This window comes from Cygnus atratus, chromosome 33 (assembly GCF_013377495.2).
Source record: "Cygnus atratus isolate AKBS03 ecotype Queensland, Australia chromosome 33, CAtr_DNAZoo_HiC_assembly, whole genome shotgun sequence".
NCBI classification, from domain to species: domain Eukaryota; kingdom Metazoa; phylum Chordata; class Aves; order Anseriformes; family Anatidae; genus Cygnus; species Cygnus atratus.
In genome coordinates this window covers 777,311-804,628 of record NC_066394.1, presented here as the reverse complement: position 1 = coordinate 804,628, position 27,318 = coordinate 777,311, and the positions used below count along the sequence as shown (strand labels likewise).

The 27,318-nt window shown below is 53.6% G+C and overlaps 3 protein-coding genes across 4 annotated transcripts in view; 2 read left to right on the top strand and 1 right to left on the bottom strand.

Moving 5' to 3' along the window:
• The first annotated feature begins 3,506 nt into the window (after positions 1-3,506).
• Positions 3,507-7,609, top strand: LOC118261239 (zinc finger protein 345-like). Of its 2 annotated transcripts, none has more exons than XM_035571973.1 (2): positions 3,507-3,821; positions 4,023-7,609. In XM_035571973.1, exons 1-2 carry the CDS (start codon positions 3,779-3,781, stop codon positions 5,642-5,644), a joined length of 1,665 nt encoding a protein of 554 aa, XP_035427866.1. In that variant the 5' UTR covers positions 3,507-3,778; the 3' UTR covers positions 5,645-7,609. The 2 variants fall into 2 exon arrangements, 1 of the variants encoding a protein (XP_035427866.1); XR_004782373.1 differs by having other exon boundaries at positions 3,559-5,766; positions 6,463-7,281.
• A 2,197-nt stretch (positions 7,610-9,806) lies between these two features.
• Positions 9,807-10,757, top strand: LOC126913118 (gastrula zinc finger protein XlCGF49.1-like). Its single transcript, XM_050716092.1, has one exon. The coding sequence runs from the start codon at positions 9,863-9,865 to the stop codon at positions 10,622-10,624; it is 762 nt and encodes a 253-aa protein (XP_050572049.1). The 5' UTR covers positions 9,807-9,862; the 3' UTR covers positions 10,625-10,757.
• Positions 10,758-13,272: 2,515 nt separating this feature from the next.
• Positions 13,273-27,318, bottom strand: part of LOC118260323 (zinc finger protein 420-like) — a 337,064-nt gene continuing 323,018 nt past the window's right edge. Inside the window, 4 exon segments of the mRNA XM_050716048.1 lie at positions 13,273-13,880; positions 16,515-16,944; positions 17,917-18,427; positions 22,838-22,954. Of these exon segments, the coding sequence (XP_050572005.1) occupies positions 13,273-13,880; positions 16,515-16,944; positions 17,917-18,427; positions 22,838-22,954 (1,666 nt within the window).

The window sequence follows — 27,318 nt, the reverse complement described above, 5'->3', positions numbered from 1 at the left end:
CGATTGTTAAAAAAAAATAATAATAATAAAGTAAAATAAAATAAAAAATGGTTGGGTTGGGCCAGTGAGATTTGTGTCCAAGCTGTGCTGACAAGGAGGTCAGGTAGCTCCTCCTCCCTGGGCACCATTCCCACCTCCCAAGGGGAAAAAAAAAATGGTGTCCATGATGTTCCTGGTCCCACAGACTGGGCACTGCTCTCACATCTCTGCAAGGGCTCCCTTGGAAGGGAGTTTTTTGGGGGAGAAAAAAAAAAAAAAAAAGAAGCCATTTTCTCTGGCTTATGACGCTTCTTAGAACAAGGGGGAAAACCTGCAATTGAAATAATCTTTAAGAGGGTGAGGGATATAGAGAAGAAAAGCCTTCTTCTCACTCCTGTGTGTCTCCAGGATGTGGTGACAGCAGGTAAAGCTGCCAAATAGGGGTCACATTTTTTTGGGGGGGGTGACACCTAGGAGGAGGGTGACCTGTGATAGATGCCACAGGCCAGGACCTAATTGGTTGCAGAATGAAAATAACTCATCCCAGATTCAGGCCGGCCTGGGGTCCCCTATTGCTGGGGATCCCCAAGCCCCCCATAGCTGCTTGAACACCCCCCCCCCCCAGTCCTACATAGGAACTGGGGGTCCTCCAAGGCCCAGAACCCTGCTGTACCTCTCCTGAAACCATCCAGACCGCTGCTCCCCAGGGTGGAGGAAGTATTGCTGCTTGGGACTGCAGTCCTGCCCCCTTTGCAGCTTGCTGGGGCCTAAGAAGGAGGGGGGTCAGAAAATCCCAGAGGCTGTGAGGGCACAGGCAAGCTCCTGCCAGCTTCCCCAGCTCACCAAGATTGCCCTCTGCTTCCTGCTTTCTGAGCACAAAGGGTGGAGCTGAACCTGAGATCCGCAAACCCACGGCTCGCAGGAGCCTCAAAGACACCCTCCCAAGGTCAAAACCAAAGCCTCCGAGCTCAAACCGACTCTTCTGCATCCAGATCCCCCTCCGGAGCATCATTTCTGCCCACCCAACCCAGCAGAGCAGAGGAGAATCCTGCCCCAGCGCAGGGGCATCCCACAAGTCAATCACACATCGGGGCGCCTGTTGCACCCCAAAACCTTCGTGCTGCAGGGTGTACATTGCTCCCACTCCCAGCACGTGCTGAAACTAGGGAGGCCGCATTTAGGAGCAAAAAGCAACCAAGGTGTTATATGTATATTTATATATATATAGGTTTTCAGCTGTGATTTTTAATTCTCTTTAAAAAAACAATTATTTTCCCCCCATATGCCCTCTCCTATTGCTGGCATCGCCTTTGCAAACATCTTTTCTGCTGGCATTTCTCCTTCCTCAAAGCAGGAGGCATACACAGACACAGGCTGTGGTTTCGTTTGGGGGCAGCAGGCAACGGAAAGCATTTAAAAGTAGTGACGAGTTCAGAACAACAGCAAATAGCAGGGGACAAGCTCTGAGCTCCTGCTAAAGCAAACATGCTTGCAGAAAAGGGCACGAGTCTGAGCAGGGCCGACTGCTCCAAATGATTTGAACTGTCTGAACAAACCTTGCCCCATTCCCTGTGACCTCCCCTTGTGCTTCATGCAAGAAATTGGGAAAATGCCACTCCAGGAGGGTTAAATTCTTACAGCCAGCTGAAGCGAGTGGTAGTTTCATTTCTCATGTCAGCCTTCCCTCGTTTGCTTGCTTTGCTTTCATCCACACTTCTGTCTATGTTTAATCTCAGCCAAGCAAGACTCGGTGCCTGCCAGCTGCTCTGATCAAAGCATCAGGCAAGGAGCACATCCAATGTGTGGCATATTTAGGATGGGTGATGAGGTTGTGTGCCAAACATGCCTTCTCCCAGGCAGCAAGAAGCAAGTACTCCTCAGCAAAAACCTTCAGCTAGGGTTTTCTGCTTGCAGATCATCTCCACGAGCCACAGAACTGCTTTCCTGAGCCTTGTATTGGATTAATCAGCAGGCTCAAAAAGTGCTGGAAGGGGGATAAATGCACCAAGACACACACAACATTTCTGCATTGCTGATTTCCTCTTGGTTTTCACCCTTGACTCCATCTTATCCTGCATTTAGGGCTACAAACCACCTCCACATCCTGTATAACATCAGATTTCGGATGAGGGCCCCTCAAAGCCCTCTGTGCATTGCAGGGAAGAGTTTCCCTTTGCCACCTCCTATTTAGGAATATCCTAGGTATCCTATAATCCCTTTTCCCTGGTGAGCAAGGATCCAGGCTAAGAGCAAGGGATGAAAGGAGCTGCTGGGTTAGCAAATGAGGAGAGAGATCAAATCATGACCCATCCCAGGCAGCTGAGCTGCACGAAGATGCCTGCAGCTATCACAGAGCCTCAGACCTCAGATTAACCACAATATTCTCTTTGAGAGCAGAAGAACCAGCATATTCTCTTTGAAGCTGAGGAGGAACCAGAATATTTTGTTGTTCCTGAAAGTGCATGAGCCTGGGGATTTCCTGCAGTGCTGGAGACCTTGTGCGCTGTAGTGAGTGCTTTACACACATCCTCGTGCTCACCAGCAGCACAGCAGCAGCAGGATGCATTGGTGCAATAAAAATGCACAGCCAAAAGTGATGCATTAACACCTAGGTCACGCTTTTGCAGAGAAAAATGCTGGGATGCGCAGGCACACATGCTTCTGTGCATGCCTGGGTGCACCCATGTGTACGTGCACAACCCAGGAGCTGTAAATATTAGGGACGCAGCCAATTTGTGTCTCCTGCACACCTCAAAACCCCACAGTCCTGCTGTTCCCCAAAAAAACCTTCCCGCTGTTTTGGGGCTGCTGCTGATGGAGGGCATCAGGGGTGGTGCACCGGGGGTCCAGCTGGGATGGAGTTAATTTTCTTCCAGCAGCCCCATGGCACAGTGCTGGGGTAAATCAATGCTGATAATGTGTGGACGGGCTGTTTGCACTGTGTCAAGGTCTCCTTTGATTCTCATCTGCATGAGGGGACACAAAAAGGATTAAGCTAACCACAGAGATATTGTTCTCAGCTTTTAAACAGAAAGGAAGGGGTTTGGGGGGACAAAGTTTGTTCGAGAGCTGCCTGGGCACCCATTTACCCATGGGAAGTAGTGAGTGGCCTTCACAACACTTTTTTCTGCTTTTTTTTTCCTAATTTCTTTCTTCCGCTTCTCCTTTCCTTAGGGAGCTATTTTTATCTCGGCCCCAGGGGGGGAGGAGGAGGAGGAGGAGGAGGAGGAGAGGAGGAGGAGGAGGAGGAGGAGGAGGAGGAGGAGGAGGAGGAGGAGGAGGAGGCAGAGGAGGAGGAGAGGGAGGAGAAGGAGGGGGAAAAAGAGGGGGAGAAGGAGAGGGAGGAGAAGAGGAAGGGAGGGAGGGAGGGAGGGAGGGAGAGGAGGAGAAGGAGGAGGAGGAGGAGGAGAAGGAGGCGGAGAAGGGGGAGTAGAAGGGGGAGTAGAAGGGGGAGGAGGGAGGAGGAGGAGAAGGAGGGGGAAGAGTGGGAGGGAGGGAGGAGAAAGGAGGAGCAGCAGGGTGGAGGAGGAGGATTGGAAGGGAGGGGAGGAGAAGGAAGAGAAGAGGAGGAGGAGGAGGAGAAAAGGGGGAGGGGGAGGAGGGGAAGGAGGAGGAAGGCTCTCATCGGGAGCTGCCTCCTCTGGGGCCAGTGGGCAGTGGGGAACCCCCACCGACAACCCCAGGACCCCCAGAGCCCAGACCCAGCTCCCTACAGCCCCCACGTCCCCTGAAGCTGAAGGTGGGAGCCCAGCAGCGTGCGTGCTTCCTTCCCCGGATTTTCTCTCCCAGAGCGCTCTGGATGGGGAGGAAGAGGAGGCACCAGCCAGAAGCCCCTCAGGCAGGTGGGTAGCAAGGAGGGGGGGAAATGATGGAGCCTCGACCCCAAGGCACTGCCCATTGTTGTCACCACTCCTTGATGCAGTGGCACCACCTGGGGCTATGGGACAGGCTGGATTTGGGAGAGGGAGCCCTAAAGGTGCTCGGGATCCATGGCCAAACTTTGCAGAACGGGTTTTTTTGCGTCTCTGTCTTCATCCCTACAGCTGACAATGGCCTGGAGGATGAGAAGGGAGAAAAAACAGAGACACCGAATGGAGCAGAGCTGTGTTCTGGACGATCCAAGGGGAACTTAGCCCAGAAGGCAAACTCAACACCACAGCGCCAACCACGGCAAAGCTCCAAGGAACCAAGTGGAGAAGTGAGGCTGGAGCCCCATGGCCACTGGTCATCGAGTGTGGGTGGAAGCCCAAAAGGCTGCCAGAGGGATCCCACGGTGGGGAGATCCTATAACATCAGTGAGGCCGGGAGGCCGGGAGGCACAGCACACAGAGCCTCCTACGGGTGTCCAGACTGTGGGAAGACCTTCAGCAGGAGGTCGTTCCTCGTCCCCCACCAGAGGATCCACACCGGGGAGAAGCCCTTCACATGCCACGAGTGCGGGAAGGGTTTCCGAGTGGGGTCGTCCCTCAACAAGCACCAGCGGATCCACACGGGGGAAAAACCCTACAAGTGCTCAGTCTGCGGGAAGAGTTTCCGCCTCAGCTCCACCCTCAGCACCCACCGGAAGGTTCACACCGGGGAGAAACCCTACACGTGCTTGGTGTGTGGGAAGGCTTTTCGTGTGAACTCATACCTGCTGGCCCACCAAGCCACCCACAGCATGGACAACCCCTTCCAGTGTCCTGCCTGCGGGAAGCACTTCAGCATGAGGAGGTATCTGGCCATCCACCAGCGGATCCACACAGGAGAGAAGCCCTTCAAGTGTCCAGAGTGCAGGAAGGGTTTCAGCCGGAGATCCATCCTCATCGTCCACCAGAGGACCCACACTGGGGAGAAACCCTACAAGTGCCCCGAGTGCGGGAAGGGCTTCATCATGAGCTCAGACCTCGCGGCCCACCAGAGAATCCACACCGGGGAGAAACCCTACAAGTGCCTCAGCTGTGAGAAAACCTTCCGCCTGAGCTCCCACCTGACAAGGCACCGGCGGTGCCACACTGGGGAGAGGCCATACAAATGCACCGACTGCGGGCAGAGCTACACCGACAGCTCTGGCCTCATCAAACATAGGAGGCTCCACGCCAGGGAGAAGAAGTCGACACTCAGCACAGCTCAGGGAGCAAGGAAGAGACACTACAAATGCTCCCACTGCGGTAAGATCTTCAGTATGAAGTCAGCCCTGATGGTCCACCAGGTGAGCCACACCGGAGAGCGACCCTACAAATGCCCCAAGTGTGAGAAGACCTTCAGCCACAGCACGGCCCTAGGGAAACACCAGTGGGTCCACACCAGGGAGAGACCCTTCAAATGTCCCGACTGCGGGAAGGGCTACACTGACGGCTCCACATTGCGGAGGCACCGGAGGAGCCACACTGAGGTGAGACCTTATAAGTGTCCCGGCTGCGGGGAATGCTTCGGCATCATCTCCGCTCTCCTGAAGCACCAGCGGTTCCATACCAAGGACAGGCTTTACAGATGCCCTGACTGCGAGAAGAGCTTCCACTCTAACTTTCTCCTCGTCACCCACCAGCGAACCCACACAGGAGAGAAACCCTACACCTGCCCCACCTGCGCCAAAGCCTTCCGCCAAGCTTCCCACCTTACACGGCACCAGAAGATCCACACAAGGAGTGGGGCTGGCACTGCATGGCATGCGATGACCCCATAGCAATTCCAAGTGGCACTCAGCAATGGCACAGGGACTGATCCAGGAATCTCAACCACCTCAAGCCCACTGGCTGCCACAAGTCACTCATCCCAAGAAGCCTTGACCTGTATGCTGCCAGCCCGGTAAGCACTGTAGGGTACATCCTGCTCACCCAGATGTTAACTGGAGCCCAGAATTAACCAGTTACTGGTTACAGCATGACCACACCACCCTTCTGTAGCATGACCCTTATTTTTTCTCACCCTGTCAACACGCCTTTGGGTTAAGGCTGCGACCACTCTTGTATTTTAAGTTTTTATTTACCCTTAGTTCCTATTCCTATTCCTTTATCCCTGAGTCCCTCTCCTACTCCCCTTCCCAAACTGACCACTCCTGCCCAACTCACTCTCAGCTTCACTCCCATCGTTACCAAAGTCGGTCCCAGAAAAATCATATGTAACCACTACTTTTGGATCACAATTTGTCCTTTAAATGTGTAGAGCTGGCACTGTTAATTAGTGCATCCAGACTGAACCTTCTTGCCTCCTGCTGGCCAAGGATGGCTCTGTTATCACACTCTAATTCTGCTCAGCTTATGCCCATACAAAGATTTTACAGGGTATTTGGGGACTTAATGTTGTATCTGGGGACAGGCACAGGAGTGCTTTATAGTATTGATGCTGAAGTCCTGGCCAATAAGCTAGACACACAACTACCTTGCTGTGCAATTGTCTCATTTGCTTACAATCATCATTTAAGTTGGGAATGGGGTCATAAAGGTTAACCCTTTATGAGAATGTATAGACCATGGTGACCATGTGTTATCTCTAAATGTCAAGGGAATGTTTCCTTGGCTTTGAGCTGCCTTCAAACCCAACCATGGGTGCAAGCTGAAACCATAAGAGAAGGTGACACCTGCTGAAATTCATGGAGGTGCCTGAGACAATGCTGCTGATACTGAATGCCATCGACAAGCCCAGTGACACTTCGCAAACTTTGCTTGCCATGACTTAGAACCGTATGAGATGCTGAGGGTATCGACCCCTTCTTTGGGTTCCCACCAAGCTGGACCCATGGTCTGTTATCCCATGGATCACCAGCAGGGAAGGAAAGGATGGTGACTGGTAGATGCTGAAGATTGCATCCCCAAGTCAAGAGTTTGGGTGTGAAGGGAAATCCCGTCGAACCCCTGATCTGTGCCTTAAGTCGCTTGGGGGAATCCATCCCCGTTGTGTCCCAGCGATCCCACTGAGATGACGCTGCGTACGTTTACAATCTTTGGATTATTTTGGGTGTATTGACTCCGAGTAGCCATACTACAAGTGTTCTTCTGTGTTTCCATAAGTTTACTACCCAACCTATTTGTGATTTTAACTGCATTGCCCCAATTACCACTTATCAAGCACTGCCAACTATACTCTCTACTACATATCGCCCCTATCCCTATCCGTATGAATTTCTCCCTAATTGAACAGTAGAGTAAGGTCCAAGTCACTCAGCCAAAGAAGCCCTGATAACCACAGTCGTGTAAGTCTTTGCATGCCTAGATATTAATTTTAGCCCGGCATTAATAAATTATTGGATTTTCTGTTGTTTCAAGCCAGAAAACTGTGCTACTGTTTCTCATGCTGTTATTTTGAAATAAATAGTTTGTTCCTAAAGCTGTTGGTCTGGTGTCTTTACCATATCCCAAACCTATAACTCAGCAGGGCTGCCTCAAGCCCCCACAGCCTGGCTGGGGGGAGAATTCATGGCTCTGCTAATGAGCAGGGACTCATTTAGCCACAATAACTCATTTGCTCATCTATCACAGTACCTCCAGCAGCCAGCCAACAGGTCTGCTAACTCTGGTTTCCATGCCAAAGCTTCCAAACAAGAATTGCACTTTATAATCTGAGCTGCATTTTTTTCTGAAGAAAAGCTAGATGCAGTAACTAGAGAACAAAACCACGATTTTATTTGACAAAATAGCTCATTCTCTAGGGGAAAAAAAAATAAAAAAAGAAAGAAAAAAAAAACAGGACTCACTGCAAAGTGTCATTCAACAGCTCACAGGATGTTACAGTTTCATTAATTTCACCCCAAATACTACACTTGTCACTTTGCTGAAGCAAAGCCACCCAACGAAGAGCCCTATAGGAGCCACCAGCCCTTGCTGAGAGTAAGGAAAATAATAATAATAATGCAGCTATTCCAAAACCATCTTCAAAGTACAAAAGTAGATAGATTTTTTCCTCTTTTCTAGCATGAAAGGCAAACAGAAACCTTGCAGGTGGAAAAAGCAAAATGCGCTGAGCCCCTCAGCATGCCTTTGGGTGTGAAATTCCCCTGTAACTATATCTGTACAGATATAGGTTCCCCCAAACCCACTCCATCCAGCTCAGAAGGAGCAGGATGAGGCCAGTGGTGCTGTCTGTGTTGGTGTGGATGCTCTGTGTGACCAGACACATATATGTATATACACACATGTATATGTGCCTACTGACTGCATTTTAAACCTTGTTACCAGTTGGACCCAGGGGCATGGAGTCGAATCTGTCATGATGTGTTTTCCTCTAACAACCCTCTTCCTTCCCTCCTCACCTCCAGTAAATTCAGTAAATTCCCATCTCCTCCAGTAAATGTCCTGAAATTCAGAGATCTGGAGACAAAGGGGGAGGAATTTGGGAGGAGGGGGAAGCTGCTCAAAAGAGCCCCAGATATGCGCAGTCTGGATTTTGGCTCAGCACAAGGAACCGGGGCAGGGCAGTCGGGTGCAAGCATCCCTTCAACCCCCCACCCCACCCCACCCCCAAATAATTATTGACAAAACAACAAAATATTGACACCTTTCTCTTTCAGAGATGCTCCAGTGATGCTGGGAGGAGGAACCGAGCTCTTGGGCTCTGCTGTCGCTTTTGTTTCAGGCACAGAGAGATTCTGGGCTGCCAAGCAAAGCTGCAGATGCTAATCCTGCCCTTCCAGCAAGGGGAAAACTGTGCCGTGCCTCAGCTCCTGCAGGATTTGGTCCAGGAGCTGCCCTTAGGATAACTCAGGGCAAGGGGACAGTGGGGCCTGGGGGTGGTTGCAGCCCGGCTGCCTGCGCAGAGGCACAGGAAGGGGCTGGGACAAAGTGAGAAGCTGGAAGAGAAATGTGCAAGCCCTGGGCTCAAACCAGGACAAGCCCTGAGCTGGAGCTTGCAGGTACCGCGGCTGCGCCGGCCTCTCCTCCTGTATTTTTTTTCCCGGCTCTTTTCCCCTTTCTGTGATGCTCCGGGAGGATTTGGGGGAAGGATGCGTGTCACCAGATGGAGGGGCTGGCAGAGGAGCCGCCCGAATCCAGCTGGGTGGGAATATCACGCAGATCCTCACTACACAAGCCCAAAGCCCCAAAATGTGATGTTGGGAGCAGGAGCAGGCCCACAAGTGACCTACTTTGGTCCAGGTTCAGCCAGACCCACCCTCTCCTGCACCCCAGGCTATCTCCAGCACCCAGCATCCATCCTTCTCACCCAAACGCTCCTCGTTTACCACCTGCACCCATGGGTGCAGCGTACCCACTGTATTGGGGGGCATCGTCCCCACTGTGTCACCAAATCTGGGGGTCCGGCCCCATTGATTAAAGACTTCAAGCCCAGGGCAGCATGAGACACCCCCCCCCCCCTTGGGGACACCCTGGTGTGTCATCCCCTGCTGCTCAAAGCCTTGGGGACTTCTCCCCATCCCAGGTGCTGCTTTTGGGGATGGGGGATGGGGTTCATCCCCACCCCATTGGGGGGGAACAGCAACCATGACTCCACCAGGCAGACCCTGGTTTCAATGGGACATGGGCAACTTTTATGGGGTTTTATAGCCCCAGACCAGTGCAGGAGAGGTGAGTGGCTCTGGTCTTACCGGGTGGCAAAACCAGGGTGATCCTAATGTTCAGAGACCCCCAAAACCCTACAGGGATGCACGTAGCTCTGAAAGCCTCCAAAAGGACCAAATCTCCTTGATTTTTCTTGGCTTTCTTTTTTCTTCCGCCTCCCCTGCCCGCCCCCCCCCCCCCCCCCCCCCCCACTCAGGGAAAGGTCTGGGTTATTCACGTGCCTGCTGTTTCCCAAAATCTTCCCTCCCGTTTCCCCCCTTCCAAGCTCTCCTTCCCCTGCTGCGACTCCTCACCAGCTTCTCCTCCCTCTGTTGGGGACAATCCCGATGGAGCAGGGGGATTTGGAAGACTCATCCCAATGGGATGAAACCAAGGAGAGCCATTGGCACAGCATGGTGCTGAGGAGGACCGAGGTGGCCGTTTGCCTGAGTGCCAAGCTAGGAGAAGACCCGGAGGAGGAACCCAGGCCACAAAGACCAAGGCAAAACTGTGCCAGGAAGGTGCAGGATAACCCTGGTGAAATCCATCCCCAGAAAACTGGGATCGAGGCTGGGACGTGCCCCAAGGAGAAAGTGTATGGGTGCAGCAAGTGTGGAAAAACCTTCAATTGGAAGAACAACCTGAGCCGGCACCTGAGGACGCACGCCAGGGAGTGTCCCTACAAGTGCTCCGAGTGCTGGAGGAGCTTCAGCAACCATTCGAACTTCATCTCCCACCAGAAGCTCCACCGGGGGGAGAAACCCTATGAGTGCTTGGACTGCAGGAAGTGCTTCAGCCAGAGCACCAGCCTCCTGGCCCACCACCGGATCCACACGGGGGAAAAACCCTATGTCTGCTTCAGCTGTGGGAAATGCTTCGCCCGGAGGCAAAACCTGACCATGCACCAGAGCATCCACACCGGGGAGAGACCCTACTCCTGCCAGGATTGCGGGAAAAGATTCCGGAGGAGCTCCGACCTCATCCGACATGAGAGCCTCCATACAGGTGAACGGCCCTACAAATGCCCCGACTGTGGGAAGGGTTTCACACGGAGCTCCAAGCTGATGGAACACCAACGGACCCACACAGGGGAAGCCCCCTACAGGTGCTCAGTGTGTGGCAAGCACTACAAGGCCAACGTCTCCTTGAGGTCCCATCTGAAGCTGCACACGTGAGATGGGCTCGCTGAGGGGCTGGTGGGGCCATGTCCTATGGGGAGATGGAGAGGAGGAAGGTGCCATGGCCAGGGAGGGCCTGATGGGTGGATGGTGGCGAGCATAGGACCTGGAGGTAGTTGGGCTCGCTGCTGAGATCGTTCCTGAGTAGTGATTCTTTCCCTTTTGCACATTAGCATTAAAATATTTTGGATTTTCCACTGTCTGTGTGTCAAGTGCTGGTTGAAACAAAACACCTTAGCTGGTTTTGGAGGTCCTGATTTCCCAAAACCTCTCAACCGCCACCATTTCTGCCTGAAATACACTCGGGCTTTTCTACTGCCACAATACCTACTTCCATTTTCCTGTTGAAACTTCAAATCTGCATGTAAAACCCTCTTACAAATTATATCCCTCCCCTTCCAGGCAGGGCTGCCTACATAAGAAAAATCCCCTCTGCGGTTGCCTCTCCCTCCAGGAATCAAAACCTCTCCTGAGGAGCTTCAGGTTCTTCCCACCTCCCATTTTTCCATCTTCCTTTTTCCTTTTTCCAGCTGGTTTGGAGGAGGATCCGTGCATGGCCATGGGCCCTATTCATGGGCTGCCTTCCCAGCTCATCTCCTGCCCATGGACCTCCCAATGCTCAGGGCTGATCCTGCCCTTCTCCCCTTGCTTTGCTTAGGAGTAACTGCCCAACCCGAAGAAAAAGCATCACCCAAAGCTCTCGTCGTGATGTTCTAGTGAAAAAAAAAAAAAAAAAAAAAAGTGGAAAAGCTTTTTCTGATGGGAAAGGCTTCAGGGGAAGGCCAGATCCTGCTGCACACCGGGAAATCTTCAGAGGGGATGAATCCCAGGGCTTCCAAATGCAGGAAGGGCTTCGGTGCTGGTGTGCATGTTAGGAATGACCCCAGTGCCTCCATGCTGCTATTAAAACCTTTTAATTAGCCATAGGAAATGGCTTGGAGCAGCCGTTTGTCTGCCACGAGGATGTGAGGGCTAACAGAGCGTGCTGATGACCTGCCAGGTCTCTGAGACCTTAATATCGGGGGTCCTGATGGGGAAATCAAGCATGGGGAAATTAATGGGGCTGTGAACCAGGTGCATTTCTGCACCCACGGAGATGGCAGCCGCACACTTTTGCTGTTTTCCGTGCTTTTTGCACGCTGCCCAGGCACCAGATTTTAGCAAATCCAGCCCTGCCTCATCAATGCTTGCTTTTTCCCTGATGCATCTCGCACCGAGACCTCACAGCAGAAGACTTGGCCTCAAACCAAGCACGTGGGATTCACAAAGCACGGCTCCATCTGAGCCAAAAAAAAAAAAAATACCCAGAAACTCTCTCACAGATCAGTCAGCTGTGCTGAGCTCAGCTCCATGTCGTCCCCCATCAGCTGAGTATCTAGCAGCCCAAAAACACCTATCCGTCCAGATTTCTCCCAAAAGAAATCAAGGTGAGAAGGTGCGAGTGTGCATAGCCAAGGGTGCTGGGCTCGCCCTTCATCTCACCCCTGTGTGCTCCCCCATCAAGTTGCTCCCCATGGAGCTGCTCTGTGCTGCCACATCTGCTGCCAACAACTCGGCGGTGGGTGGCGGGGTGTCTCCTGACTCTTCTTCAGCGATGGCAGATGGTTTAGCTAGTGGTTGAAATACTGCTTTTTTTCTCGATTGCTCACTAGTTTTCACTTGCTTTGAGCAAAGCCGAGGCTGGTGGTGGCATCTGGGAATCACCTGCTAAGCACAAACACCCACGCATAACCCTAGAGATGCTCTGTCGCAAAAAATAATAATAATAATAATAATAAATAAAAGCCCAAGTGGAGATTTAACGGGACTAAAAAACGGTTTTATTATTTTTAAAGATGTGTTTCAGTTGCTCCTGAACAGCCTAGCAGTCAGCAAACTGACTTTTGATGAGTAATTCCTTAAGAAAAGGAGGTGGAAAATCATGAGGTGTGCACACAGCAAACTCTTTTAGGGGAAATCAGAATTTCTGCCCAGGCTTTGTCCTGAAGATACCAGTCAGAGAGGGGGTTTTATATGCATAGACCAAAAATAAGGGCTTTTCCACCCACTTTGCGTGGCTCTGACTAAACCCAGCTTGAAATAAATCACCATGAATATTCAACACACCGTGGGAGCACTGGGTCCTTGCCGCAGAGGGGCAGGAACCCAGGACAGAGTGGTGCAAGGATTTGGTGTTCAAACCTGTGTGATGGAACAAAGTTGGGTGAACCTGCCATGAACCAACGTGAAAGGTGAAAAAAAAAAAAAAAAAAAAAAAAAAAAGAATGGGAAAGAACACTTAAATAGGAGGAAAAAAATAAATCTTTAAAAGCTTTAATTCTTAGTAAGGTTAAAATGTGCTTTTCCTCGTCCTATCTGTTGACCCCTTCCCTAGCCAATGTTTTAGGGAATTCAGCTGTTCTTTATAAATACAGGAAGAAGAAAAGCAGCTGAAACTGCAGTCTGGGAAATCTGTATCCCTCAACCAAAGCAGGATTTTCTTACATCAACAACATCGCTGATGGAGCCCTCAGCTGCTTTTTTTGTGCTGATGTACAACCAAAGAGGAAGAGGCCAGGAGGTGGTGGCAGGTCTGGGTGCAATCCAGACCCCACAAATGTTACCTGAAGAAGAGCGGGTTCCTTTCCTTATGAAGTACTAGTGGTTTAAGGTTGGACTTTTAGGTCCTCACCAGCTCCAGATGGGCTGACCCCATTCTTGCACAACGCTTTCTCCTCCACATGCAGTTTCTGGTGGGACACCTTTGCTTTGTAGGTCTTCCCACACACTGAGCACTTATAGGGAGCTTCTCCCATGTGGCTCCTCTGGTGGGTGATGCACTTGGAGCCCTTCCCATAGTCGGGACATTTATAGGGTCTCTCCCCGCTGAGGGTCCACTGGTGCCACACGAGGTCGGAGCTACTACAGAAGCTCTTCCTGCAGTCCAGGCAGCTGTAGGGTCTCTCCCCAGTGTGGATTCACCAACAAATAATAAGGCCAGTGCTCTGGGTGAATCTCTTCCCACAGTCCAAGCAGAGATAAGGTTTCTCACACATAAGCAGCCTGCTGTGCTGGACAAGCACAGGGCTCTGGTTGAAGTTCTTCCTGCAGCTGAAGCACACGTGTGGCCGCTCCAACCAGTGGATCCGCTGGTGGGACATGAGGTTGGAGCTGTCATTGAAGCTATTCTCACACTCGGGACACTTGTAGGGCTGCTCACCTGTGTGCAGGTGCTGGCGTTGGATCAGGTTGTTCCTCCAGTGGAAGGTTTTCCTGCAGTTGGCACTCTCACACGTCCGCCCTTCAGCACGGATACTTGGATGGACGCCTGACTCCTTGGGATCCTCCAAAGTGCCTTCAGGAGCATCCAGCTCCTCCTGCCCTTGCCCAGGGCATGGCTCCACTTCTGCCTGCTCTTTTAGGGCCTCATCCTGCTTGGGATCCTGGCACACAGCCCCTTCCTCCATCCTCACACTGGGGCCATTTGCTTCTGCCTGCTGGGAGTCAACTGGTTGGGGTTTCTCCTCTTTGTGACCACCAGCACCTGTTGGTGGAGAACAGGGACGAGATGGGAGTTGGCCCACAGAAAATCAAGGGTCTCCACATCCCATTGACCTTCCCGTCCCATTGGCCTTCCTACCCCATTGGCCTTCCTACCCCGTGCACCTTCTGATCCTATTGACCTTCCCCATCCCATTGACCTTCCCCACTCCACTGACCTCCTGCCACACTGAACTTCCCCCTCCATTGACCTTCCCATCCCATTGACGTTCTCATCCCATTGGCCTTCTTATCCCATGCACCTTCCAACCCCATGCACCTTCCTATCCCACTGACCTTCCCTCCCATATTGATCTGCCCATCCCATGCACCTTCCCATCCCATTGATCTTCCTGCAGCTTTGACTTTCCCATCCCATGAACAGCTTTCAACCAATTCAACCCACAGAGGTTTGTCAAGGACAGACCTTGAGGGATCCTCAAGGGATGGGGAACAGAGCAAAGCTCCAGATGCCTCATGGGTACATGTGGGACCTTAGGAAAGCAGCATGGGAACCATTTTCTGTGCGTGGCTTCATTCTCCCTCTTCCCACAATTCGTGACCAGGATGCAGGAAAGGCTTATCCAGGGAAGGGAGAAATTTGGAGGAGAAAACACCGGTTTTGAATAAAGGACAGTTACCTAGTGAGGCCGTGGTCTCAGAGCTGTTCTGCTGGGTGTCCTGCAATGGAAATTTCAGCTTCTCAGCCTTTTCCCCACTACGGACTCACTGATGCACGATGCAGCAGGAACTCATGTTGAAACCCTTCCTGCACTCAGGGCACTTGTAGGGCCATTACCCCATGTGCAGGTGCTGGTTTCAGGTCCAGTTTCTCCTCCAGCTGAATGAGGGCCCACAGTCAGCATATCCATAAACCTTTTTCTGGGAGAAAACTGGTGGCTGGGGCTCAGTTTCCCTAATGCTGCCTGGGCTTCCCCCTTGGCTGATGCTTTCTCCCCATCCCTTCCCCTTTTCCCTGCTCTGGTTCTCCGAGGCTCCACCATGCCCCAGCTCCTCTCCATCACCCCATATCACCCCCATGCCTTGTCCCACCTTCTCCTGGACCTTCTCAGGATTTCTCTTTTCCTTCTTGCTCATCCTCCCCATACCTTCAGGGACCCCGCAGCCATGATGTGCATGCAACCCTGCTAAAACCCCAAAGGAAGGTTTGGCCATGCAGCCCCATGCATCCAAGGTGCAGGATGAAGCAAGTGACAGAGGAGCTGCAACCTCAAACAAAACCCTTACAGGGGGAAAAGATGGGAAGGGGCTCAAAGACCTTGCTGGATCACCCCCCCACAAACACAAATTTATTGCTTAGGCCATATCTTTTCCCCCAGCACCCCCCAGCCAAAATTAGACAGGGTGCTTCTAGGAAGTTACACTTCAGGGGGATTTGGTTCAGTTTCTTAGGAAAACAGGGAAGAAATCAGTGTGGGTTTGCATGAAATTGCCCACCCCAAGCCCTGGGCTGCTTCCCCAAGCAATTCCCCAACCCCAGAGGCTGCACCTCCTCCCCTCTGCACCCCCAAAAATGGTCAGAGCGGTCCAGCTCCATCCCCATGCAGAGCCTGTGCTGCCCACACTTCACAAGGAAACTCATCAGGATTTTATTAAGTGAAAAAAATAAAATCTAAACATAAAACAATGATAGTGAAAAGAAGAACATTCAACCCTTTGCTTGGTACCAAGAGGGTACAAAAATGGCATCCCCCTCCCTCCATGGAGCAAGAAAATCCCCCCCACTGCCTGAGATTTCAACAATTCCTCTATCACTGAATGCTTGAACGCTGCTCGTGAGCATTAAGCCCAGCCTGAAAATGAGGGGGGGGGAGGAGAATCTGACTTGCAATCTGCTTTTTTTTTTTTTTTTGGCCCAGAAATGCCCAACAAGGTCGGCTTGATCAGACAATGAATGTGATCCTTCTGCTGCAGCTGTCTCACCGGGTGTCCCTGCCTCCTCTGTCTCACGTGGGAGGACCAGTGTGACTGCCAGCAACCCTGGGGAATAGCATCACTGTTGCCAGGAGGACAGCTTTGATAAAGATTTCCAGCGTGCTGATCTCCCTGCAGGTCTCCCAGCCCTGCAAAGGCTTCGGGAGCCACACAGACCTGCTGCAAACAAGAGGAGACGCAGCAGGGAGGATGCTTTCCGAGGGGACTCCCTGAGCTTTGCCTTTGGCCCCATTTCTCTGCTTCTGGGAGGCTTGGGGAAGAAGAACCCTGTCCCAAATGGTGCTGGAGCATCCCCCAAAGCTTGTCCTTATAGCAAATTCTCCTTGCAGAGCACAACCTGCTCCTCTCGCATCCTAATGCATGTGCATCCTCATGTGGGACATCAGGGAGATCTTGGTCCTGTAGCAATTCCCACACTTGGAGCACCTGTAGGGAGTTTCTCCCGTGTGGGTCCTCTCATGCTTCAGGCATTTGGTGCTCATGGTGAAGCCCTTCCCACACTCATGGCACCTGTAGGGTCTCTCCCCGGTGTGGATCCGATAGTGAACGATAAGGTGTGAGGTGTTGGTGAAGCTCAGCCCGCACTCGGGGCATTTGTGGGGTCTCTCCCCGGTGTGGAGCTTCTTGTGCTGGTTGAGGTTGGAACGGCGACTGAAGCACTTCCCACAGTCAGAGCAGAGATAGAATTTCTCAGGTTTGTGCACCAAGCTCTGCTTTTGGAGCTTGGTGCTGTCACCGAGTTTTATCCCGCTGTCGGGACACTTGCAGCACTTCTCCAGCTGGTGGGAAGCAAGGTCGGAGCTGTCATCAAAGCTTTTCCCACACTCAGGACACTTGTGGGGCTGCTCCACCGCGTGCAGCTGCTGGTGTTGGCTCAGGGCTGTTGCTACAGTGGAAGGTTTTCCTGCAGTTGGTACACTCGTACGTCCGCCCTTCAACACGGATACTTGGATGGACGCCTGACTCCTTGGGATCCTCCAAAGTGCCTTCAGGAGCATCCAGCTCCTCCTGCCCTTGCCCAGGGCATGGCTCCACTTCTGCCTGCTCTTTTAGGGCCTCATCCTGCTTGGGATCCTGGCACACAGCCCCTTCCTCCGTCCTCACGCTGGGGCCATTTGCTTCTGCCTGCTGGGAGTCAACTGGTTGGGGTTTCTCCTCTTTGTGACCACCAGCACCTGTTGGTGGAGAACAGGGATGAGATGGGAGTTGGCCCACAGAAAATCAAGAGTCTCCACATCCCATTGACCTTCACATTCCATTAACCTTCCCATCCCATTGAACTTACCCACCCCATTGACCTTCCCATCCCATTGACCTTCCCCCTCCATTGACCTTCCCATCCCACTGACCTTCCCATCCCATTCACCTTCCCATCCCACTGACCTTCCCATCCCATTGACTTTCCCATCCCATTGACCTTACCATCACATTCACCTTCCCACCCCATGCACCTACCCATGCCATTGATCTTCTCATCCCATTGAAATTCCCACCCCATTCACCTTCCCACCTCATGCACAGCCCCAGCTCAACCCACAGAGGTTCTCAAGGATAGACCCACTATGGGGAATGGAGCTTTGCTCATGGGTACGTGCGGGACCTTAGGATAACAGTATGGGAGCCATTTTCTGTGCGTGGCTTCATTCTCCCTCTTCCCACAATTCATGACCAGGATGCAGGAAAGGCTTATCCAGGGAAGGGAGAAATTTGGAGGAGAAAACATCGATTTTGAGTAAAGGGTGGTTACCTGGTGAGGCCATGGTCTCAGAGCTGCTCTGCTGGGTGTCCTGCAATGGAGAATCCTGATGGTCAACCTTCTCCACAAGATGGACCTTTTTATGCGCGTTACAGCGGAAGTTCTGGGTGAAACCCTTCCCACACACGGGGCACTTGTAGGGTTTCTCACCCGTGTGCACCGTCTTGTGGCGGACGAGGTCGGAGCTCTTGCGGAAGCTCTTCCCGCAGTCCTGGCACTCGTAGGGCCTCTCGCCCGTGTGGACACGGCGGTGCATGATGAGGTATTGGTGGCGGGCGAAGCGCTTCCCGCAGTCGGGGCACACATAGGGCTTCTCTTCAGTGTGCACGGACTGGTGGGCAATGAGGTGGGAGCTCTGGATGAATTTCTTCCCACAGCTCAGGCACTTGTAGGGCTTCTCTCCCCGGTGGAGCATCTCGTGGATGAGCAGCGGGGAGCTGTCGTTGAAGCCCTTCCCACACTCGGAGCACTTGTAGGGCCGCTCGCCTGTGTGCAGGCGCTGGTGACGGACCAAGTTATGCCTCCAGTTGAACGTCGTCCCGCACTCGTTGCATTTATATGCTCCCTTCCTGCGTTTGGCTTTCACCCGTGGCTTTCTTTCGCCACCCATGCTTCCCTGCTCACCTTCTTGCAACCCCTGCCTGGCTTCATGTCCTTCCCAGCTTTCTGAGCCTTCGCCGTGCCCCAGCTCCTCCGCATCATCTTCTATCACCACGATGTCTTCCCCCACCTGCACGTGCACTGTGTGCCTCGCCTTCCCATTTTCCTTCTTGCTCATCCTCCCCATCCCTGCGGCAACAGAGAGAAGATCTTGACGCAGCCGTGCCCGCTCCCGCGGCACACATCCTTCCAGGTGCTCGCCGAATCCCTCCCCAAGCCTGCCGCGCCACAGCTTCCCCCACCCCATCCCCTCCGTCCTCACCCCTCCACCCCCTTATTTTTTATTTTTTTTAAAGGGGGGGGGGGCTCAACCCACCTGCAAGGTGTGCTTCGCTCTGCACCAGCCCCGACACGCGGTTCATGATGCAAACGCGTGGCGGAGGGGGGATGCGTGAAACCAACCCGCTCGCAATGGGATGGGGGGTTGGGGAGTCCTGGAGGACCCCAATCCTGTTCCACCACCCCCCTGCTTTACACCCCCAGACCCCCTCCCCCCAGCTCTCCACCCTCCCCCGCTGCAGCCTCCGCTCGCCCTTGTCCCAACCCCTTCCTGTGTCTCTGCACACCCAACCGGGCTGCAACTGGCCCCGAGCAGTGCTGCAGAAGGGGCTGCGGTCATGAGGGGGCTGCGGGGGGGCTGGGCATCCTCCCTGCTTTGCTTTATCCCATGCACAAAGACAGGCGGGAGAGCAGCTCCAGGGGGGAGAATCCTTCGGTGTGCAGCCCCCATCGGGGCTTCCTGAAAATTTTGGTAAAGAAATGAATTTAAGGTACAGCTTGCATCTCACGCAGGGTTTGCATTGGTGTCTGCAAATTGAATTTGCTGTTCAGGCTGGATTTCATGATATTTTGCTTTTAAAAGAGGCTCACAAGGGATGTCAGGGTAAGGGAGGGGTGATACCAAATTCCATGAAACCAAAAGCAAAATAACAGGAGGCCTCAATTGGAGAAGCCAAAATGTGGTTGGGCTTGTGGAAATTAAACCTTGAGTTCAGTTTATTGGGATGAAACAGGAGAAGAAATCCCCCTGGGTTTGCAGGTGAGGAAATGCTGGTACTGACAGAGATTTGCTCTCATGGAGATGTTCTTTAGGATAGCCAGAGCATGGGGTAAGGCTGGTTTCGAGTTGGGAATTATTTGGCATCGTGGTTTCTAAAGCCGTTTGACTTGTTCTTGGATGTTTTACCCAGAGATGGGCTTGGGTTGCACACCAGCATGGGGTGCACGGGTGGGATAAAGCAATTCCTTGACCCACAGGCTGCATCTCCTCCCCTTCCCTGGAGGGGCCAGAGTGGGTAACTCGCAAGGAAACTCATCAGGATTTTATTAAATATAAGAATACATAAGGCAGTCGAGGCAAAAATAAGAGAAAGAGGGAAAAAAAAAAAGAGGAAAAAGACAAAGAAATAATGTTCCCCTCTTTGCTCACTACAGAAGGTACAAAACCTGACTTCTGCCGGGGAGCAAGAAGAAAATCCCCCAAATGCTTGAGATTTCACAAATTAACAGCACCCATGAGGTTTAACCTCAGCCTGAAGCCAAGACGAGGAGAACATCACTGAAATCAGTCTTTCTGGCCCCAAAATGCCCAACGAGGTCACTAAGATGGGACTTGTGTTGGCTCCTTATCCTCGTCCTCATCCTCATCCTCGTCCTCATCCTTATCCTCTGCCATTTCTTGTTCTACCTAGTCTTTGGGATTTCCCTTTCCCTTCTTGCTCGTCCTCCCCATAGCTGTGGGGATGAGAACCCTGCCTGCAGCCGCGCCCGCTAAAAAGTTGGATTTGATGATCTTAGAGGTTTTTTCCGACCTAAAATTCTGTGATTCTGTGGAAATCCCATAGGAGGGCTTGGCCATCCAGCTCCACATGGAGAAGGTGTGGGGTGGAGGGGCTGCCCCAAACCTGGACCTGAAGCCCTGCTCCACCACCTGGTGTTGCTCCTGCATGGGCTCTCCCCTTCCCTCCCCCCCCCCCCAAATAAAATAAAAAAAAAAACTCCTGGGGCTCAGCCCCACATTTGCTGCTTGATTTGGGACATCAGCATCCACTGACAAAAGGGAGAAAGGGGGGAAAGGGGGGAAAAAGGAGGAAAATGGGGGGGGCAAGGGAGAAAAATAGGGGGGAAGGGGAGGAAAGGAGGAAAAGGAAGGGAGAGAGGAGGGGAAATGGTGAATAGGATGGGAAAAGGGAAGGAAAAGGAGGAAAAGGAGGGGAAGGGGGAAAGGGAAGGGAAAGGGAAAAGGGAAAGGGAAGGGAAAGGGAAGGAAAGAGGGGTGAAAGGGGGGAGAAGAGAGGAAAAGGGAAGGAAAAGGGGGGAACAAGGAGGGGAAAAGGAGGAAAAATGGGGGGAAATTGGGTAAAAAAAGGAGAGGAAAGTGAGGGAAAAGGGGTAAAAGGGGAAAAGGAGGGGAAGGGGAGAAAGAGGAAAAAATGTAAAAGGAAGGGGAAAAGCAGAAGAAAGGGGGGAAAAGGTAGGGAAAAGGGCAAAAAAATACAGAGGGAAAGGGGGGAAAGGGGAAAAGGAGAGAAAAAGAGGGAAAGGGAAGGTAAGGGTGGAAAAGGGAAGGAAAAGGAGGGGAAAAAGGGAGGAAAGGGAGAAAAAGAGGGGAAAAGGAGGGAAAAGGGTGGGAAAAGAGGGAAAAAGGAAAAAACGGAGGGAAAAGGGGGCAAAGGAAGGGACAAGGGGGGCGGAAGAAGGGAAAAGGGGGCAAAGGAGGGGAAAAAGGGGTAAAAGGGTGCAAAATGGGTTTGGGGTGGAGGGGGGCAGCCCCTCTGCTTGTCCCCAGAGATGGGGGCTCCCCCCAGTCTCCATCACCCCCTCACCGGTCCCCGTCGTCCGCCGCCGCTCGCCCTTGTCCCAGCCCCTTCCTGTGCCCCCGCAGCAGCAACCGGGCTGCAACCGGCCCCGAGCAGCACTGCGGGCACGGGGGGGAGGGTACAGAGGGGGCCAAGGCATCCTCCCCGCTTTGCTTTATCCCACGCACAAAGATTCCTGGGGAGCATCCCTTGGGTGAGCATCCCAACAGCGCTTTCTCGCTTTTGGGTTAAGAAAGGGGGAAAACCGACCTCCGCGGCGCTTTTTTTTTTTTTTTTTTTTTTTTTTGGGGGGTGGGGGAAGTGGGATCTTTGTAACGGAGGGATGCTCCAAATTTCTTGCATGGAGCTGAACGTGGAATAAACAGAACTGCCATAATCAAACAGCTCGGGAGACGTGTTTGGGATTTAAGGGAATCCTCCAGCAAGTTTTGTCTCCAGCATTTAGAGTTCAGAATTGGGAAGGGTTTGGATCGAGGTGGTCACTGGGGAGAAGGGAAAGACCCCCTAGACCCCATCCTCTCTCATTTAATGACATTGTGCAAACACCATCGGGCAATAGCTGAGCCATCCCCACGTTATCAGCACTCACAAACCAAACCCACATCAGCACGGGGCCGCCAGGAGAAAAATTCTGCAGCAAAACACGTGAAAGTGAATATTTGGGTCGAAACAGAGTGATGTTTTCTGCGCTGAGTGGAAAGAGGAGGACGCGATGTTGGAGGGAAGTGAGAGTGTCAAGCAGGACTTGGAGTAAAGCTGAGAAGTGAACAGTACATGAATCTGAAAGGCTGGATGGAAAATTATTTTCAGCATTATTTTATAGAGAAAATAAAATACAGAGTGCTTCTGTTTACTAGGCAGCGTTTCCTCCGTACACTCATTCTTCTCTGCACGGACCCTACGGAGATGCTGGGAGGGTCTTGGGTGTGATGGTCCCACGGGCAACGCAAGACCCTTGCCTCCCACCAAAGGCACCTAGGGCAATCTCCTACATGGCCACATCTGTACTTAAGACCCAAAAACCCTCATTCTACCCCAAGAAACACCTTCAAGGGGCATCAGTGTCCCCCAGACATCTCCAAATTGCCCTCCTGAGGTCACCAGCCTCACAGGAGACCAAGGGGGGGGCACCACATCCCCAAAATTCCTCCCCCTTGGCGGTAGGACACCGTGACAGGTTGCCCAAGGAAGCCAATGGGTGGCCTCAACACTGGAAGAGCTCAAGGTTGGGCGGGGCATTGAGCACAGAATCACACAAGGGTTGGGGTTGGAAGGCACCTCCACCTGCTCCCAGCTCAACCAGCATCAGGATGTCCACATCCAGGTGGTCTGGAGCATCTCCAAGGTGGGAGACACACCCGGAGCAACCTCATCATGTGAAAGGTGTGATCTTTAAGGGTCCTCCCAACCCACCCCATTCTATGACCCCACGATCCGTGGCACATCGCCCCCCGCGCACACCCCCTGTTCCTCGCCACAGTACAGCACTTGTACAGCCACTCTCCCTTGTGGATGTGGAGGGGGGTGACCAGGTCAGAGAAGTTGCCGAAGGTCCTCCCGCAATCCAGGCGCTTGTAGGGTCGTTCCCCGGTGTGGCTCCGCTGGTGTCACCTCAGGCTGGTTCTCCAGCAGAAGGTCTTGCCGCACTCAGAGCATCGATGTGGCTTCTGCTTGGCTTCTTCTGCTTGGCTGGTGGCTTTGCAGGTATCCTCTGCACCGGCCTCCTGCCTCACCAGACTCCACTCTGGGGTATCAGTCTCCAAGTCCTCCTCCGGCGCTTGGTTGTGCTCTGCTTGGGTGCTCTGAGTGCCTGTTGGGAGAAACAAAGCCATCACCCTGACTTGTGTGAGCAGAGCAGGATGGAGGATTGGACCTCCACGAGCAAAGGATTGAATCTGCATGAGCAAAGAATTGGGCCTCCATGGGCAAAGGATTGGACCTCCAGAAGAAAAGCACTGGACCTCCACAGGCAAAGGGCTGGACCTCCACAAATAAAGGATTGGGCCTCCACAAACAAAGGATTGGGCCTCCACGGGCAAAGGATTGGGACCCCACAAGCAAAAGATTGGACCTCCACGGCAAAAGATTGGGTGACCAATCCACACCATGGTATCACCCATTCCCACAGTGTCACCCTCCCCTTGGTGTCACCCTCCCCATGGTGTCACCCTCCCCTTGGTGTCACCCAACCCATGGTGTCATTCTCCTTTGGTGTCACCCACCCCTTGGTGTCACCCATACGCATGGTGTCACCCAACCCATGATGTCACCTATCCCCTTGGTGTCATCCAATCCATGGTGTCACCCAACCCATGGTGTCACCCAACCCATGGTGTCACCCAACCTATGGTGACACTCTCCCTTGGTGTCCCCCACTTGATGCCCCCCCCCCCCCATGGTGTCACCCATCACCAAGCCTGCCTGAGCAGCTCCCAGACTCCCCCTGGATTGGGGGGGGGAGCCCCCCCATTAACTAGGGGACACTGCCCAGACCCCCCCCAGTTACCAACAGGGAACTACCAAGTGCCCCCCAAATTCGAGCAGCAGCTACCCTGGACCCCCCCATTATTTCCAAATCTTGCCCAGACCCCCCCAGATAAAAACAGGGCACTGCCCAAACCACCCATTACCTATGGGGACCTATTTGGGACCCCCCCATTAACTATGGGGCACTGCCCAGCCCCCCCATTACCTATGGGGGGTTATTTGGTACCCCCCCGCATTAACTATGGGGCACTGCCCAGCCCCCTCATTACTTATGGGGTCCATCGGGGCCCCCCCATTACCCTCATTGCCCCCCCGACTCCCCCCACCCGGTACCTGCAGGGAGCCCCGAGCCGCAGGCCCTCCCCCCCCCCGCGCCTCCCGGTTGGGCTCTCCCGGCCCCTTCCCGCGGCCGTGCAGGCGCGGCCGGTCTGCACCAAGGCGGCGGGGCCGGGGGGGGCCGGAGCTCCGCGCCCCCAGCGGGGGAGAGAAATGGAATAAGGAAATTAAATTATTAAATTAAATTATTGGTTCTTTCTTTAAATTTAATTTTAGAAACATAGAAAAAAATAAAAAGAAGAAAATTCAGAAATAATAAAAGTAATCAAAAAATAACTCCCCCAAATATTAAAAGATGAAAAATATAAATGGAAAAAAAACGAAGATAAAAATAAAAAGCAAAAAAAATGAAAAACCGAAAACAAAATGTAAAAATATAATAAAAATAAAAATTAAAAAAAAGTAAATGAAAACAAAATGTAAAAATAAAATGAAATAAAATAAAATAAAATAATAAAAATAAAATAAAAATGAAAATTAAATCCCCCAAATTAAAAAAATAATAAAAAATGAAACCCCCAAAATTAAAGAAATAACAAATTTAAAAGGCAAAGAGAAAACCACAAAAAAATAAAAATAAACAAATTACTTAAAAATAATAATAAAGAAATTACCAAATAAAAAATTTAAAAGTGTGTAAAAAAAAATCAAATATAAATTAAACAAATGAACAGAAACCCCCCGAAAATAAAGAAATAAGGAAATTAACCAAAATTAAAATTAAAACCCAAAGAGTGACCCTCCGGCCCCAGGGTCCCAATTTTGGTACTTTCTGGTTGACCAAAACCCTGGGTTTTGAGGCAATTCTACCCCAAATGGAAACAGAGCTGCGGGGGGGGGGGGGGGGGGGGGGTGAGGAAGGGAAGAAACACCCCAAAAGCAGGTGAATTATCCCCAAATTTTTATTTCCCTCCGAGGGATGAAATCGCTTCTCCTCTCCCACTCTTTGGGGTGAAAACAGCCCTTTTTCTGAGCGCTCAAAAATCCCCCGAATATCCGGCCAAAATGGGAATCGGGGGGGGGCGGGGGGGGGCGGGTCCCGAATTCCCCCCAGCAGGATGGGAGCCGAGCGCGGGGTGCCCCAGGATGGGAGCTGAGCACCCTGCACAGCACCCAGCAGGATGGGTGCCCAACAGCACCGGCCCCCCCGCGGCTGCACCCGGCTGCATCCTGCACCCACGGCCAGGACTGGGGGAAGGTGGGTGCCCCCCCCCCCCCCCCCCAGGTGTGGGGCAACCCCCCAAGCGTGGGGCCAGCAGGGTTCAGCCGCCCGGCTGCATCATCCCATGGGCAGGATGCGCCCCCCCCCCCCCCCCAGATTAGTGGGGATGAGCGCGTGTGTCAGGGACAGTGGGGGGGGGGGGGGAATGTGTGGGGATTGGGAGCTGGGCACATGCGCAAGGAGATGGGCGGGTGTGCAAGGAGCTGGGTGGGTGTGCAAGGAGCTGGGTGGGTGTGCTAGGCCCTGAGTACATGTGCAAGGGGCTGGGTGAGTGTGCGAGGCCCTGCATATGAGTGCAAGGAGCTGGGTGAGATTGCAAGGCCCTGAGTATGTGTGCAAGGGGCTGGGTGAGTGTGCAAGGAGGTGGGTATGTGTGCAAGGAGCTGAGCATGCATGCAAGGAGCAGGGCATGTGTGCAAGGTGCTGAGTACATGTGCAAGGAGCTGGGCAGGTGTGCAAGGCGCTGAGAGCGTGTGCAGGGAATCATGGGCCAAGGACTTGTGCAAGGAGGTGGGGTGCGTGCACCTCAGCGCGTGTGCAAGGAACGCGTGACACACGCCCGCACCCGCGTGACCCCACACACACGTGGCCATGACACACGCATGTGACCGCGCACAGCCCCGCGGTGCCACGGCCCCACGGGCACACCCAGCGCCCCCCACGCACACCCCCAACCCCAACCCCCCCCCCCCCCCTCCTCGGACGCCCCCAAACGCAGCCCCCAACACCCCACGCAGCCCCCCCAAACCCCCCCCAACCCCACGCAGCCCCCCCCCCCCCAACCCCACGGACACGCAGCCCCCCCCACAAGCCCCCCATCCCCACGCAGCCCCCCCAAAACGCCCCCCGGCCCCCCCCCGCTCCGCCTCCGGCCGCTGCTGCGGCTGCCGGGGGGGGGCTTGGGGGGGCGGGGGGGGGGTCCGGTGTCCTCCCCCCAGCCTCGTCCCCCCCGGCCCCGCCCCCCCGCAGGCTCCGCCCCCCGCCCGCCCCCGCCCACCTGGGCCCCCCTCGGGCACCGCCCCCGCGCCGCCGGGAGCCGCGGCAGCCCCGCTCCTGCCCCGGCCTCCGGGGGGGCTCCTCCGGCCCCCCGTGACCCCCCCCCCCCCTCGAGCCAAGCTCCCGGACCCCCCCCCCGCGATTCCGGACCGCCCCCACCCAGAAAATCTCCGGACCCTCCCCAAATTGCCGCTCCCCTCCCCTAAATCCCCCCCCCCCAATTTACCCCCCCCCTCCAAATTCGCATCCCCCTCCCCAAATTTGCACCCCTCCAATTTCAGGCCCCCCCCCCCCCCCCAAATTCCAAAATCCCCCAAATTTCCGCCCCCCACCCAAATTTCCCCCCCCCAAATTCCAACCCCCCAAATTCCCCCTCCCCAAATTCCCCCCCTCTCCAAATCCCCCTCCCCAATTCCCCCCCCCCCCAAATTTTCGCCACCCCCTCCTCAAATCTCTCGACCCCCCCAAAAACCTCCCGCCCCCCCCCCCCAAATTTCCGTGCCTCCCCCCCCCCCCCATACCTTGCACAGGCTCCGCTCCGGCTCCACCAGCCCGGACGACCCAGGTAAGGCCATGGGAGGGGGTAAAAAAGGGGGGGTGCGGGGGGGCTCCCCACATTACACACACCCCAATTCCCCCCCCCATCAAAAAAAAACCCTTTGTAAGCGAAGACCCCCAGGCTGGGATCCCCCCCTGCCCCGCCTTCCTGGAGCCTTGCACCCCATTGTGTGCCGCCCCCCCTCCAATCCAGCTTGGAACCCCCCCCCTTCCTGTGCCCCCCCCCAAACCGGGACACCCCCCCCCCCCGCCCAATAAACTCTCCCCTATTCTGCGGCCTCTGACCCCCCTCCAGGCCTGGGACCCCCTCCCTATATCCAAGCCCCCCCCCCGCTATATCCAGGACCCCCCCCATTTTCAGGACCCCCTTCCCTTTATTCGG